General features: G+C 43.5%; 1 protein-coding gene and 1 non-coding gene across 2 annotated transcripts; both read left to right on the forward strand.

Moving 5' to 3' along the window:
• The first annotated feature begins 2,239 nt into the window (after window positions 1-2,239).
• Window positions 2,240-3,385, forward strand: LOC110934096. Its single transcript, XM_022177289.1, has one exon. The coding sequence runs from the start codon at window positions 2,240-2,242 to the stop codon at window positions 3,383-3,385; it is 1,146 nt and encodes a 381-aa protein (XP_022032981.1).
• An 11,105-nt stretch (window positions 3,386-14,490) lies between these two features.
• Window positions 14,491-14,596, forward strand: LOC118491908. Its single transcript, XR_004892353.1, has one exon. It is a non-coding gene; the product is annotated as a small nucleolar RNA R71 (small nucleolar RNA).
• The last annotated feature ends 1,131 nt before the right edge of the window (window positions 14,597-15,727 follow it).

Here is a 15,727-nt window from a genome sequence, read left to right on the forward strand (position 1 = left end):
GACTAGTTAGGTGTACCATTACCTAACCTAGGATTATGTAATTGTGTCAGGACCTTGAGACATAACCCAGTATTACTAGCGGCTGTTAAGCAATTGCCAATCAGGTGAGTCATCATACTTGTCTTTTAAACTGTGATAGTATACTCGTCCATAACTGGTAATAATGAGAATGCTGCAGTATGCATGTGTCAGTAGGGGTATATGGGATCCTATTATGCTTAATGAGGTGTGTCACTCTGGGAAGGGTAATAAGGTGTTGTACCCACAGGCACTTCGTGCTTATAAGGTCCAACGACACACACTCATACCTATGTGACGGCCGTAGGGGGCACAACTGGAGGACCAGTATGTCTCTTGTACAGTGGTTTGTGACAAGTCAAATGTGACCTATAAGGTTCAATGAGGCCCAACCTGACTATAATGTGGTCACATGCCCATATTGTGTATGCATATAATGTAAACTGTGGTCTGTCTTTATAAAAATTGTATAGTATGAGCTCACCAGTATATATCTGACGTCGTTTTGAGTATACTTATCTCAGGTGACTCATGAGGAAAGCTATAGGAAATACTTGACAGTTGTGGAGTTTTAGAAGATCAAGGAGTTCTTAGTTGCCAAAAGACTGTAAATAAATAAAGTGTTGTACTCAGACTATTATAAGTTTTAATGAAAGTTTAGATTGTTTCCGCTGTAAGTGTATCAATTGTACACAATCACCCGGGTTACGGGGAGGGTGTTACAGCAACTGCTATTTGTCAGTTGGAGGAGATGGCCCTAGTCGGTGCCGGCATGAGTTTGTTGTGGGTGCCGAAGAATCCTTTGGGTGTTCCTGTTTATAGTTATCAAGGCAAATGTATGTGATTTCCTTAAGGCACTTCTGAATTATCTTGTATGTTTGTTTTTTTTTTCTTATTTATTTGTCTTTTGCAGTTGGATATAGTTTGATAAATGCGTTGGACCCGAAAGCTGCTGGTGCCATGGTGGAGGCCATCCAAGAAGATGGGACGCCAACGTGGCTAAACCAAATTCGAGGCCGTTTCTTGCATCCAGCTGATGAAAGTTTTAGTAAATACGCCAACGTTTCTCTAGGTGAAGATGATGAAGATGACCCTGTTGATCCTATTCGAGAGGAAGTTGTTGTTCTCTCGAGTGAGAGTTCTGACGAATCCCCTGAAGGTCTAACTTCTCATTGCGCGCGTTCAGGTACCGCGCAGGGTGGTGTTGATGAACCTATTCATGAGGTTGCTGGTGATGATGCAGAGATGCCCGTTGACCCTTCTGCGCAATTGGAGACAAGGAAGAAGGCAAAGACTGATAAGTCTGTGGGAGGGGAGAAAAAGGTGGAGGGCAAAACGGCTGATACTTCTCGTAAGCGACCCTCTACTCTTCCTTGTCTAGATTATGTGGTTGTCTCTGATATGTTGTCTGGTCTAGGAGTTGGTGAGAAGACTCGAGAGTCTGACCCAGACGACGGTGCTACATTGACCGAGCTCATGAGGAAAAAAGCTCTCTAGGATCATAAACGCAAACTTGATGAGCAGTCCGCTGCTCTTCTTGCTGCGAAAAAAGCTAGACTCCACAAGGAAGCCCCTCCCGCGCCTTCCGAGTCTCAGATAGATATGAGTGTTTTTAGTGGAGGTCGCGGGAATCTCTTGGAGGAGATATATGCTGCTTCTGCCCCTCCAGGTAATGGTTTTTATAGTTGTATATTTCTTTCATGTCTCTTCGAGTTATTTTTAACCGTTGTGGTTGTTTTATGATAGAAGTCAAGTTTGGCAAGAAACCTCGTAAGGTGGATATTTCCCAAATCACCCCCCCTGCTTCTCCTCCGTCAAGGACGGTTGGCTTGACCCCTTCTCGGGATGATCCTGGGAAGAAGAAGAACGAAGATGAAATTTCTGTCGAGGACGTGGGTGAAGGTGGTGGTGATGCCGCAGGTGGTGGAGGTGTTGATGACAGGGGTAAGCGTATTGAGACTGAGGCGGAGTCTAGTGAGGCTACTCCACATCAGACCATTTATACTAAGCGCCCTTCAAGTGGTGGTGGTGCTACCTCTGGCGCGGTTCATAGTCCGCAATTTACGAACGTGCGTGCTGATTCATGGGATACTCACAACCCTGCCTGCGATGACTTGCCGCACGCGCCTCGCTGGAATCTTACCCAAGGTTCAACAGAATGGAGTCAGTATTAGACATATGTGAGTGTGATGACCGCAACAAAGTACGGTTCGCCGTACATATGTTTGAAGCTGAAGCTCTTCACTGGTGGAACATTGTCGTCCGAACAGAGGGAAAAGAAAAGGTTAAGGAGATGAAGTGGGAGGAGTTTATTCATAAGTTTCTTGCTAAGTATTGTCCTCCCAGTGAGACTGAGCAACTGGAAGTGGAATTCTTTCAGTTAAAAATGGGAAATAAAATCTATCGAGAGTATGTTTCTCGTTTCAACGACATATCTCGATTGGTTTCTTATTTAGCATTGACTGAGGAACAACTGATCAATAGGTTTATTTGGGGTCTACCCTCTGAAATGAGGGTGTTTATCAAATCCAAATCCCCCAAGACTTTTGCAGAAACTGTTGAGGCTGGCGCCGTCATGGCTGCCGAGATGATTCTGCGGCAGACTGAATCTCCCGCACCAAAAAGAAAGTGGGAAGAAAGAAAGGGGGACACCCGGAATAACAACTTTAAAAGGCCTAAAACATTTCCTCAATGTCAAAATTGCAAACGCTTTCATACAGGGGAATGTCGTTTTCCTTGTCCAAATTGTAAAAAGACGGGTCATACTCTTCAAGAATGCAAGGAAAAGAAAAAGTGTTTCAAATGTGGAGACCCTAACCACATGAGATCGGAATGTCCCGAACTTAAAAGAAATGATAGGACACAACCAAATCAGCCAAAAGGGCGGGCATTTGTACTCACCACGGAAGAAGCCAAGACTAATACAGACGTTATCACGGGTACGTATCTCGTAAATGATGTATATGCGCGTGTGTTATTTGATACCGGTGCAAATAGAAGTCTAGTGTCGACTACCTTTAGACCTTACTTGAACCAGGCGTCCCAAACCCTAGATCATGCCTTTACAGTAGAAATGGCTGATGGAAGTCAACAAGAGATAGTCGAGATAGTTAAGAATTGTAAAATAAGCTTAAACAACCATGTTATCCCTATAGACCTAATGCCTATGGAACTTGGAGAATTCGTCATAGTCATAGGAATGGACTGGTTGACACCATATCATGCGGAAGTTATATGTGACAAAAGGATCGTCCGACTCCAATTACCCAACGGCAAACAGCTAATTGTATCGGGAGACCGCACTGACAAGACTAAGAACCTCATCACGATAGCACAAGCACATAAAGGATTGGGAGGCTGCTTGTGAACGCACCAACGTTGAGATGCAAGCTCAGCGTGATGCGATTGTTCGATTATCTGGTGAGAAAAAGGAGCTAGCGGATGAAGCCCATCAGGCGCGCCTTGCGTCGGAGAAAAGGAGAAGGAGTATGTCGATCGTATCGACAAGTTGGAACTCCTTGTGAAGCAAAAAGCTTCTGAATGTGAGGCTACTGGGAAGCTTCTTGAGGAAAAGACTCTTGAATGTGCGGCTTCTGATGGCCTTGTTAAGGAGGTGTCTGCTGATTGTAGATGGCTACTTTCGCGCGCGGTGCCTTTGGTAATTTCCTTTGCTTATTTTCGTTTCTTTTTTGCTATGTTTTGACGGGTTCCTCTTATGTTGTTGTTTGCTTGCTTGCAGCTTGCTGGCCGTATTGTGAATTCCCCTGAGCTTGCCACTTATATGTATGAATTGGGTCAGGCGGGATACGATAGCGGTCGGAAGTACGGTTACTCTGAGGGTAAAGCTGCAGCTATTAATAAGGAGAAGGACCACCATTTTGAGCTTTACGCGGAGGATTGTGATGGTAGGTATGCTTCAAAACGCAAGGAGTTTTCCTCCTTGGAATTTGCCGTTGTTAAAGCTGCTGAGAAGTTGGCTAGGAAAATTGATGGTGTTGCCTTGCTGAAAAAGGCCCTTGGGGATGAAGCAAGTGCGGCGGGAGGCGCTGGTACTAGCCACTCTTGATTGGTGTTTTCCGGCCTGCGAGCCGCGTATGGCCTTGGGTGGCCTTGTAATTTTGATGACCTGTTTAAACAATTTTATTTTGTTTTACCTGTTATGTGTGTGGACACTGATCGAGTTTGATGTTTGGAATTTTAATATTTGCCTTTGTGTTTATGCGAATTTTGTTATCGTCATAATATGTGCATGTGGAATTACTTTTATTAGGTGTCACGAATAAATGATGGCGCTGACAGGTTATGTTGTGCCAACTACAACGTTTATTCTGTCGTATTTGTGCGCGAGTTGGTTCGTGACTACGAAGTGATCGAGTTGCAGATTATTGTGTGAGCTCAGCTGTGTTCAGCTTTGGAAGCATTACAATGTTTATTTACCTTGCTATCGATATTTTCGTGTTTATGTGGGCACGAAGTTTTGTTTTGGCATTTTGTAGGCTTTGGTTGTGTTTCTGACCCGGCTGTGCACTTGGTTGTGACGAGCCTTGGAGGTCTACAACGTTTCCTATGGTCGAGCCATTGATGTTTTCGTGTATGCCCAAAGTAATATATGCAGTTGTGACAAAAAATTTGCATGAAATAAAAGTAGCCAAACACTTCTTGTATTATGATAAACGTGTTGGCGGTTCAGCCTTTGCGGTTACATAGCTGTTTTACATATAGCACTTTCTAAGCTGTTGAGCGTTCCAAGTTCGTGGAACCTCCTTGTCGTCGATGGTGCGCAGTTTGTAAGCCCCTTTGCCGAGTACTGTATCGATAACATATGGACCTTCCCATTTGGGAGCCAGTTTCCCAGGTTTTTCTGCGTTGGAAGCCTCATTGTCTCTTAAGACGTAGTCTCCTGGGTTGAAAGTGCATACTCGGACTTTGGAGTTGTAATACTTTTCCAGCTTCGTTTTGTACTTCGCCTCATTGATTGCCGCCATCTCTCTTCTTTCTTTTAGGAGGTCCAGATCGATCCTCCTTTCTTCTTCGTTGTTGATTAAGTTCATGGAGAGCATTCGTGGAGACGGCAATCTGATTTCTGCTGGTATTACTGCCTCGGACCCATAGACAAGACTGAACGGTGTTTCACCGTTGCTTGTCTTTGGCATTGTTCTGTGGGCCCACAGTATGCTTGGGAGCTCATCAACCCAGCCTCTTCTTTTCTCGCCTAACCTTGCTTTGATACCGTCGACGATGCTTTTGTTAACCGCTTCTACTTGACCATTCCCTTGCGGGTGCGCAACCGAAGAGAAGGTGTGTTCGATGTGCAATTCTTTGAACCATCGTTCGAGGTCGTCTGCTGCGAAGTTCGTGCCGTTGTCAATGATGATTCTGAGCGGTAGGTCGAAACGGTATATGATTTGTTCCCATATGAATCTCTTGACGACATTTGACGAGGTTGATGCAAGTGCCTTCGCCTCTACCCATTTGGTGAAATAGTCGACTGCGACTATTATGAACTTGACCGCCCCTGGGGCTTCTGGGAAAGGGCCGACCATGTCTATGCCCCATTGCTGGAAGGGCCATGCGGTTGTGACTGGTACTAGCTCATTTTTGGTGCGCATTGTCTTGGGCGCATGTCTTTGGCATCCGCTGCACTTCCTCAACTCTTTCACAGCGTCTAAATGCATTCCGGGCCAGTAGTACCCGGCATTCATCACCTTTGCCACCACCATTCTTGGTCTGGCATGTATACCACAGATTCCTTCATGGACCTCCCGGGTCAAGTAGTTTGCGTCTTCAGCGTCTACGCATCTTAGCAATGGGCCAAGGTATGACTTCCTGTATAAAATTCCATCGGTCATCTGGTAGTGCTCGGCCTTGTATTGGATTTTTCTTGCCTCCGCTTTGTTTTCCGGGAGAATCCCAGATTGAAGGTACATGATTATTGGAGTCATCCAAGACGTTGTTCCTGTTTGGATGACGCTTACCTCCCTTAGTAGGACAGACGGGTTGCTCAGAACTTCTATGCGCACATCCTTTGTCAGGTGTTGGAAGCTTGTAGATGCAAGTTTACTCAGCGCGTCTGCTGGTTTGTTCTCACTTCTGTTTATGTGATGCACCTTGTAGGAATAGAAGGTTTGTAGCAACGTCTTTGCTTGACTTAGATAGACCGCCATTACATCTCCCTTAGCTTCATACTGCCCGTTGATCTGGCCAGCCACTAGCATGGAGTCCACATGCGCTTCGATGTGTCGGACTCCCATTTTGATCGCCAACCTTAAGCCAGCAAGGAAAGCTTCTTACTCGGCTTCGTTGTTCGTACTTTTGAAATCCAGGCGTATGGCATATGTGAATTCATGTTTGTCAGGACTCACCAGCCGGAGCCCTGCGCCTGCGCCGTCTTCGTTTGACGCTCCGTCCGTGTATAGCAACCACGGTTCTTCTACTTGCTTCTTTTCGGCTTTCTCCATTGCTTTACATTCTCGGTCCTTATCGTCAGGTACCTCTGTCATGAAATCTGCTAGCACTTGCCCCTTGATGGCTGGTCTTGGTCTGAAAACCACATTGTGACCTCCGAGTTCTATCGCCCATTTGGCTAGCCTTCCTGAGATTTCTGGCCTTGCCAGGATGTTGCCAATGTTGTAGTTTGTTAACACATGTATGACATGGTTAGCGAAATACCTTCGCAGTCGTCTTGATGCATGGATCAGTGTGAGGACTAGTTTCTCCATGATGGCGTACCGAGTTTCTGGGTCGGTCAAGGTTCGTGACACGTAGTAAACTGGTGTTTGGATACCTTGCCGATCGACAAGTAGCACTGCTCCAACTGCTCTATCAGAAGCGGACAGATATAGTACCAAGGGTTCTCCTTTGATTGGTGCGGTTAGTGTCGACAGTTTGATGAGGCAGTCTTTCATCTCGCGGAACGCACTTTCTGCTTCCGGAGTCCATTGAAACTGGCCCTTCTTCATACAGTTGCGCAACGTTTTGATGAACGGAAAAGATTTTGCGGCGTGATTAGCTAGGAAACGATTGAGCGCTGCTAATCGTCCTGCTAATTTTTGCATCTCTTTGATGTTTGATAGGGAAGGCATTCTTTCGATTGCTTGAACTTTTTCTGGATTCACCTTGAAGCCATCTTTTGTGACAATGAAACCTAAGAACTTTCCTTCTTCCATGCCAAATGAGCATTTTGCTGGATTCAGTTTAATACTTACGCTGTGCAGCGTGTTGAAAGTCTTTTGGATGTTCACCAGCATCATACTTTCTTCCTTGCTCATAATCACCAAATCATCCATATACACTTCGATGTACTTGCCGATAGCATCGCTGAATGTCTCGTTCATCAATCTCTGATAGGTCGCGCCCGCATTCTTTAGGCCAAAAGGCATCTTGGTGTAACAGTACAGCCCTGTCAGTGTGTGGAATGCGGTTTTGTCTTCATCTTGAACAGCCATTTGGACCTGGTGATACCCTTTGTAGCAGTCAAGGAAGCACTTCCACCTGAATGTTGCTAGAGAGTCGATCTTTTCGTCTATGTCTGGTAAGGCGTAACAGTCATGTGGACATGCCTTGTTTAGATCTTTGTAATCTACGCACATCCTCCAGCTTCCATTTGGTTTTTTCACCATCACCGGGCTTGCCACCCATGTCTGGTATCTGACTTCTCTGATGATGCCTGCGTTCAACAGCTCCATTACTTGTTCTTTCATGGCATCGTGTTTTATATCTCCTAAGCGGCGCTTGGCATGTACCACTGGTTTCGCTTCCTCCGAGACGTTTAACCGGTGTTGTGCAATGTGCCGTGGAACACCCACCATGTCTGCTGGTATCCAGGCGAACACGTCTATATTTTCGTGTAACAACTTCTTGAGCGCCGCGCGCGTTAAGTCGGACATCGCAGGTCCCAAAGTAACTGTCTGTTCTGGGTATGCACTGTTCAGTACCCATTTTTCTGCCTCTGCGCGCTGTGCCTGTTTACTTACCTTTGCGGGTCTGGCCTCATCTGTTGCTAAGACTTCTTTGCTTGCGTATATTAATGCTATGCCTGTGTCTGTTGGGAACCCAATAGCTGAGTGTGGTGCAAAGCATATCATACTGAAGTCTCCCTGGGATTCTCTTCCTAAGAGGATGTCATGTCTTGAATGTGCTGGCAGCACCATGAATGTGACCTCTTCTGTTCTTGAATTTCTTCCATCTGAGAGTAACACCGGGAATGATATCTGTCCTAGGGGAAAGACGGCTTCGTTGCAGAAACCAGTGAGTGGGTAATCGACTGGTTCCAAGCGCGCCTAGTCCTCCTGATCAAATTGATTGAAGCATTGTTCATATATGATATCCGCGGTGCTTCCTGGATCGATGAAAATGTAGTCTGTTTGGTAATGACCAATCACTCCTGAGATGACTATCGGTCGTTTTTCCCTCGGGCCCCCTCTAACAACGGGAAAAATAACTTGCCGCTCGCGCCACGAGTCGTCTTGTGTGCGCTTGTTGTAATTCTTCCTTGGCCTTCGTGGACCTCCCTGAACCATGTGGGTTTCTAACTTCCTGAGTTTTTTGTTATCTGGCCCTTCCTCTCGTCTCTGAATTTGGCGATAATCGCGCTTCCCGCCTTTTACCAAGTGAGTGAGCTTTCCATCTCTTAGGGCCCTTTCAATTTCTTGTTTTAAACAGAAACAGTCATCGGTTAGGTGGCCCGTGTCCTTGTGGAATTCACAGAAGAAATTGGGATCTTGACCCCTCTTGTTGCGCATCTGCAGGGGTAGTTTGAACTGGTGATTTTCAGTGGCCAAGACCTCAGAAGGGTCTTTGTCAATGGTGTCCACTGTTTCTCCCTGTTTTCTCTTTTTACTTCTTTTCGGTGGGCTATCTGATTGATTGTGTGGCGCGCATCTCCCCTTGCTGGGCTTCTTTCTCTGTGACCGGACGCTTTCCATGATTGGCTTCTGCCCTTTTTGTTGTGTCGGTCACTGTGGGTGTATCCGCGTTGACGGTGATCATCACTGGTCAACTGTTTATCTGTTTGTGCTATTGTTTTGGCTGCCTCAATGAAGGTTTCCCAGTCTTTGGGTCCTCCGTCTCTTCCTTTCACGCGCTTGATTAGATCATCGCACTTGACTGCCCTCATGAAGTGCGTGCGCATCATCTTTTCACCTACGTCTCTGACGTGATGTCGTGGTCACGCAAATTTAATCCCAAGAACAACTATGTACATAGTGGCAAGTGGGTATCGAACACAGGGAGTTTGTGGAAAATGTGTTATTTGAAGTGCTTCTCTAAGTTAACTAAATTAAACTAATTGCAAGAAAAATAAAATTCACGAGTTGGTTTGATTTGATTGGTTTTAAAAACTAAGATTAATTAACTAATTTGCAAAATGAAAATTTGGATTGTAAACAGTTGAGAGACAAATGACTATCTTGCGTTTCCGGTTTGGTTCGACGTCTGTGTTAATATTTCACTAGAAAGAACTACATAGACATAGTTCATGTATAATCAATTGCAGTGATGAAAGGGGACTAAGTACTCAGATTCCGAGAACGTGAGGTTATCACCCGATGATCAATCAACCCTTACCCAAACCTAACTATACCCATGATATCCCGATTGCCAACGGCACCAAGAACGTATGGTTTCTAATTAGTTCAACATAAGAATCAACAAGTTACTAACAATCAATCATACACCATAACAATCAATTCAAATAAAAAGCAATTGTTATTCTAGAAATATGAAATGAAAACACATAGTCTTACTCAAACCTTCAACACAAGATAATCACCCAAATATCTAGCCACTCATGGCTTTGACTAACATAATGCAAGAAATGGAAAATATTGTTCACCAACAAAAACTAGACAAGAATTTAGTGAAAAGATAGTTCCAAGATATGTTTCTTAGCTTCCAAGTGCCCTTCATATACTTCCCAACTCGTTCTAGCCAAGTAGTAACCGAAATTGCATGATTAGGCATCATAAATCTCCTTAAAATGGCCAATAAATGCGAATGTTACAAGATGGGATCAGTCGGAGCCGTAAGCTACGGCTCCCAGCCGTAGCTTACGGCAGGCAGCAGGTCAACAAGTCAGCTAGGAGCCGTAAGCTACGGCAGACCACCGTAGCTTACGGCAATCAGTGTTCCTTTACGCCAAGTTGCTCCTGTCTTACGGCATGTCATTTTGGCATTGGATGGGGGCCGTAAGCTACGGCCTGGTGGCGTAGCTTACGGTCTTGAGCTTTATTTCCTTCCATGACTTCTCCATCTTTCCATTCTTTCGCTCTTTTTAAGTCCCGCAACTTCTAGTATCCATCCGTGCCTCCTAAAACCCACCTTTTGAGCACTTTAGCACCTGCATAACGCAACACAAAGTGGTTATCTATTTCAAGCAATTAACCGAATAAAGTGTAGAATATGCGTTGTATTAAGTCTTTTAAGGGTTGTCCTATGGACCACCTGTCACATCCCCACACTTACCCGTTGCTTGTCCCAAGCAACCACTTCACAAACTATTTTTAACCATAAGCGACCAATCGTGCGAACCAAACTAAAGTGCCGTCCTTTTTACTAACTTTTTATCATACCACAAAACACACCCCTCACAAAAACTCTCGGTGACAAGAAAAATTAGCAAGTTATGCTAAACCACTCAATGCGTATATGTGTGTGTGTGTGCGACAATAAGCTTGTATGAAAATCAAGTTTCCTCCTAACCAATATCTAACATGCTTTTGAATCAAAGGAACTTACGAGTTGTTATGGGGCTAGGTGCAAAGGTAGGAAAATGGTGGAACATATATATAAGAGCTAATTTTGATTTGACCCGGTTTTATTTCCAAAGCAAACGACTATGTACCAAAACATCATAAACTTCTAACTACTATTGCACTAATGACTTCTTTTTGTATTTTTCTCATATTTTTCTTTTTTTTTTTTTTTTTTTTTGAAAACACATAAAACTCAACAATATATACAAAGACATCACAATCACAACATTATCCTAAACCGGGTCATCTCAATAGGGTATAATTTATATGGGAAGTAGGCTTTGGGTTTCAATCGAATGGCTTAAGGCTTCAAACATAGCTTTATATGGACCAAACCCCCACCCCTCACAATACCAAGCTCATATATGTAATGTATGAGGTCCAACCCACCAATCCCGCACTCTCACACATCTAGACGAGGCATCCTAAAAGTCCCTTATCATCTTCAAAAGCATGCCAACTCTAGGATTTAACAAGCATTCACACACAAGTTCTATTTACACACTACACACACCGCCACTCAAGGAAAGAATTAACTCTCATATGTGGTTCAATTCTCACCAAGAAAAAGCTAAGAACGGGTGTCGGTGTGTTAAATGGTACAATATCAAGTTTTCAAATTATGTACCAAAACATCATAAACTTCTAACTACTATTGCACTAATGACTTCTTTTTGTATTTTTCTCATATTTTTTTTTTTTTTTGAAAACACATAAAACTCAACAATATATACAAAGACATCACAATCACAACATTATCCTAAACCGGGTCATCTCAATAGGGTATAATTTATATGGGAAGTAGGCTTTGGGTTTCAATCGAATGGCTTAAGGCTTCAAACATAGCTTTATATGGACCAAACCCCCACCCCTCACAATACCAAGCTCATATATGTAACGTATGAGGTCCAACCCACCAATCCCGCACTCTCACACATCTAGACGAGGCATCCTAAAAGTCCCTTATCATCTTCAAAAGCATGCCAACTCTAGGATTTAACAAGCATTCACACACAAGTTCTATTTACACACTACACACACCGCCACTCAAGGAAAGAATTAACTCTCATATGTGGTTCAATTCTCACCAAGAAAAAGCTAAGAACGGGTGTCGGTGTGTTAAATGGTACAATATCAAGTTTTCAAATTATGTACCAAAACATCATAAACTTCTAACTACTATTGCACTAATGACTTCTTTTTGTATTTTTCTCATATTTTTCTTTTTTTTTCTTTTTTTCTTTTTTTTTTTTTTTTTTTTTTTTGAAAACACATAAAACTCAACAATATATACAAAGACATCACAATCACAACATTATCCTAAACCGGGTCATCTCAATAGGGTATAATTTATATGGGAAGTAGGCTTTGGGTTTCAATCGAATGGCTTAAGGCTTTAAACATAGCTTTATATGGACCAAACCCCCACCCCTCACAATACCAAGCTCATATATGTACGTATGAGGTCCAACCCACCAATCCCGCACTCTCACACATCTAGACGAGGCATCCTAAAAGTCCCTTATCATCTTCAAAAGCATGCCAACTCTAGGATTTAACAAGCATTCACACACAAGTTCTATTTACACACTACACACACCGCCACTCAAGGAAAGAATTAACTCTCATATGTGGTTCAATTCTCACCAAGAAAAAGCTAAGAACGGGTATCGGTGTGTTAAATGGTACAATATCAAGTTTTCAAATTTTTTCACTTTTCGCTTGGATTTGCAAAAATTTTTTAATTTCTCAAAAATTTCCCCCATCCCCACACTTGGGATACATTGTCCCAATGTATGGTTTTGAGGGAAAGATCGCTTTCAACAAGAACACCCACAATTGCTTTGCATCTTGAACCCCAAAATTTTTTTTTTATTTTTATTTTATTTCTAAAAACACCACCAACTTTCACAACCCAACAAACACATCAACATCAAAACACCACCCTACCTCCCAACCATAAACTAAAGCAAACAACTAACTAACTATATTTCAAAGCTAAAGAACACAACAAGACTAAGGAAAGAGTACATCGACCTGGTGAAGTTTGACACAACAAATGTTGTAGAAAATCTGACTTCCTCTCACTACCTTCACACCAATCTCCGCACATCTTCCCCACACTTGAGTGTTACCATGGCCCTGAAACATAGAAAAATAAAAATAACAAGATCAATATAAAACCCCGGGTTGCCTCCCGAGCAGCGCTAAGTTTCGAGGTCTTCAGCCAGACCGTGCCACCCCCATTTATGGTGGCTCAAAGAACCGGTTCCTATCACTTCCATCACTTCCTTGTGCCATTGAGCAAAATGCATCCATCTTGTTTTGACTCGGTGGGTAATCAAATACACTCTTGCTTGACCCCATATGTGTTTCTTCACGGTCCGGTGGGTGCTTTTTTCTCATTCTTTGAAACACATTTTTCATACGATCACTAGACTCACCACCCTTCCCCTCAATGGACTCATAACTAATCACTCTAGTTTGAACATCAAAAGACAACTTACGGTTTTTTTCGGTCATGGTAATAATCTCGTCTCTACAATTAATTTGAGCATTTGCCGTGTATAGAAACGGTCGACCTAAAATTACCCTTTGTTGTGATGCCATGTTGGTAGAAGCATAGTCCAAAACTAGGAAATCCACCGGGTATTCAAACTCTCCCAACTGAATCTTAACATTCCTAACCTTTCCCCGTGGACGCCTCCAACTTTCATCCGCCAAGCTCACCATAGTGTCTATATCTTCAAGCGGACCAAAGTCGTACATATCGTATAGATCGCTTGGTAGCACACTCATGCTTGCCCCGTAGTCCAACAATGCGTGAGGGATTTTTAATTTTCCCACGCAGATAGGCACGATGGGCACTCCATATTCTTTATCATTCTCGACTTCGGCATCTTTTTCCAAACCTGCATTCACTTGACACGAAGAAGTTAGCAATTTTTCATTAAATTCGGTACTAGGAACGGTGCTTACCACATTGATATTAACGCTTTTTATGTTCTTGGGATTTGTCACCGTATCACTTGGTAGCTGGCCTTTTGCTTTCTTCAAAATTGCCACTTCACTCGCAAGTTGACCCATTTGAGTAGTCAAAGTTTGAATAGCTTTATCACGAGCCTCGTCCTTTTGCATCCGAACCTCATCACGTTGATTCATTCGTTGCATTTCAACTTGCATCGCTTTCAACATCTCCATCACTTCGTTTCCACCCAAAGAGCTTTGACCCGTTTGATATTGCCTTTGAAATCCTTGGTTTCCTTGGAAATTCGGGTTAGCTTGATTTGACGGGTTCCCATACCGAAAGTTTGGGTGGTTTCTCAACCCGGGGTGGTAAGTGTTAGAATTCATATTATAGTTTCTACCACCCCCTCCTTGACCTTGCACAGCATGAACCTCTTCATATTGCCCATCACCTCCTTGGCAATTTTCAGCCGCATGACCTATTTCATTGCAAATAGTACAAACGTCATAAATTTGATTAGTAGTTTGAACATTACCATCGTCAACTGCATGAACTTGCGATCTCGTGACAGCCGGTCGTGCTCTCCTTGATGCTTGGGCTTTCCTCTTTGAGGTAATGGCCATTTGTTCCAAGAACTCCCAATCCTCATCTTCATAATTTGTGCCAAAAGTCCCATTTGTGATGGACATTAAATCACGTGCATCCTCGGCACACAACCCCTCGTGGAAGGCATTCATCAACTCCCAAAGTTCAATCCCATGATGAGGACAATTTTTGATCATCATATTAAAGCGCTTGAAGGCTTCATGGAACATTTCGCCTTGTTGTTGTTGGAAACTCCTCAACCCCTTTCTAGCATCATTGGTCTTTTGGGCGGTATAAAACTCGTCTAGGAAAATTTGTTGCATTTCCGCCCAAGTATAAATAGATGCCGAAGGCAAAGTGTAGAACCACTTCTTTGCCTTGTCCTCCAAAGAAAATTGAAATAATACCAACTTGATATCATCGGCCGAAAAACCTTGACTCCCAAGAGTATTGCAAATTGAGTCATATGCCTCCAAATGGAAATAAGGCTCCTCCGTAGCTAGCCCCTTGTATTTCGGCAAACTTTGTAAAGAATTGGTTCTTACTTCAAAAGTTCTCCCTTGGTTGTTATGAGGAATAACCACCGGTGAAGGATTGTGCGTTATCACCGGTCTAAAATGTGCTTCAATTCCCCTTGCATTTTCCCTAAGATGCCTCCTTGGCACACCAAATCGACCTCGTGGACGAACTTGACCCATTGGTCTTTGCATGGGCCCTTGTGGTACCATTGGTTGTTGAATTGGCCTTTGAATTTGCGGTTGCACCTGTTGTGGTCGAACTTGTTGCAAAGGAACCGGACGTTGCAATTGCGGCCCTTGTGGCCTTGGCCTAATATGTTGAGGTATGAGTTGTTGTTGTTGCACCCCACCAACATTTGGAATAACTTGCACTTGGCCTTGCATATAACCGTACTCCCCTTGCTCTCCATCACCCCCAATAGCATACCCATCTTCATCATAACCTTCAAATTCCTCATAACCTTCATCGTACCCATCTCCTTGAATTCCCGATGATTGCCCAAATGGAAGAGTCGAATATTGGTAACCCGACTGGTTGGATGGTCGAAACGACGTAGCATGGACAATGGTTGAGCTTGGTGCTATGGTATGGCTTGCATATGATGGACCCGCACCTGGAAAGAAATGGGATAATTGTGGTATAGTGGTAGAAGGACTAAAGGTAATAGTCGGTTCTTCTTGGGTAGTAATGGGTTGTGTGGTGTTGGTTGATGTAACATTTTGGATTATGGTGGGTTCGGTAGTATTTGGTGGAATGGTGGTATTTGGTGAAGGTTGGGTGGATGTTGGTATAAATGATGAAGTGGATTCACCCGTAGTGGGTGGTGGTGGTGGTGGATCCATGTATCGAAGTGGTGTAATTGGTGTAATCGGTGTTGTTGGTGAAC

The sequence above is a fragment of the Helianthus annuus genome, chromosome 4 (assembly GCF_002127325.2).
Source record: "Helianthus annuus cultivar XRQ/B chromosome 4, HanXRQr2.0-SUNRISE, whole genome shotgun sequence".
Classification (NCBI taxonomy): domain Eukaryota; kingdom Viridiplantae; phylum Streptophyta; class Magnoliopsida; order Asterales; family Asteraceae; genus Helianthus; species Helianthus annuus.

Coding starts and splice junctions, on each gene's coding strand:
- LOC110934096 (XM_022177289.1), top strand. CDS start 2,240: ATGTTTGAAGCTGAAGCTCTTCACTGGTGGAACATTGTCGTCCGAACA.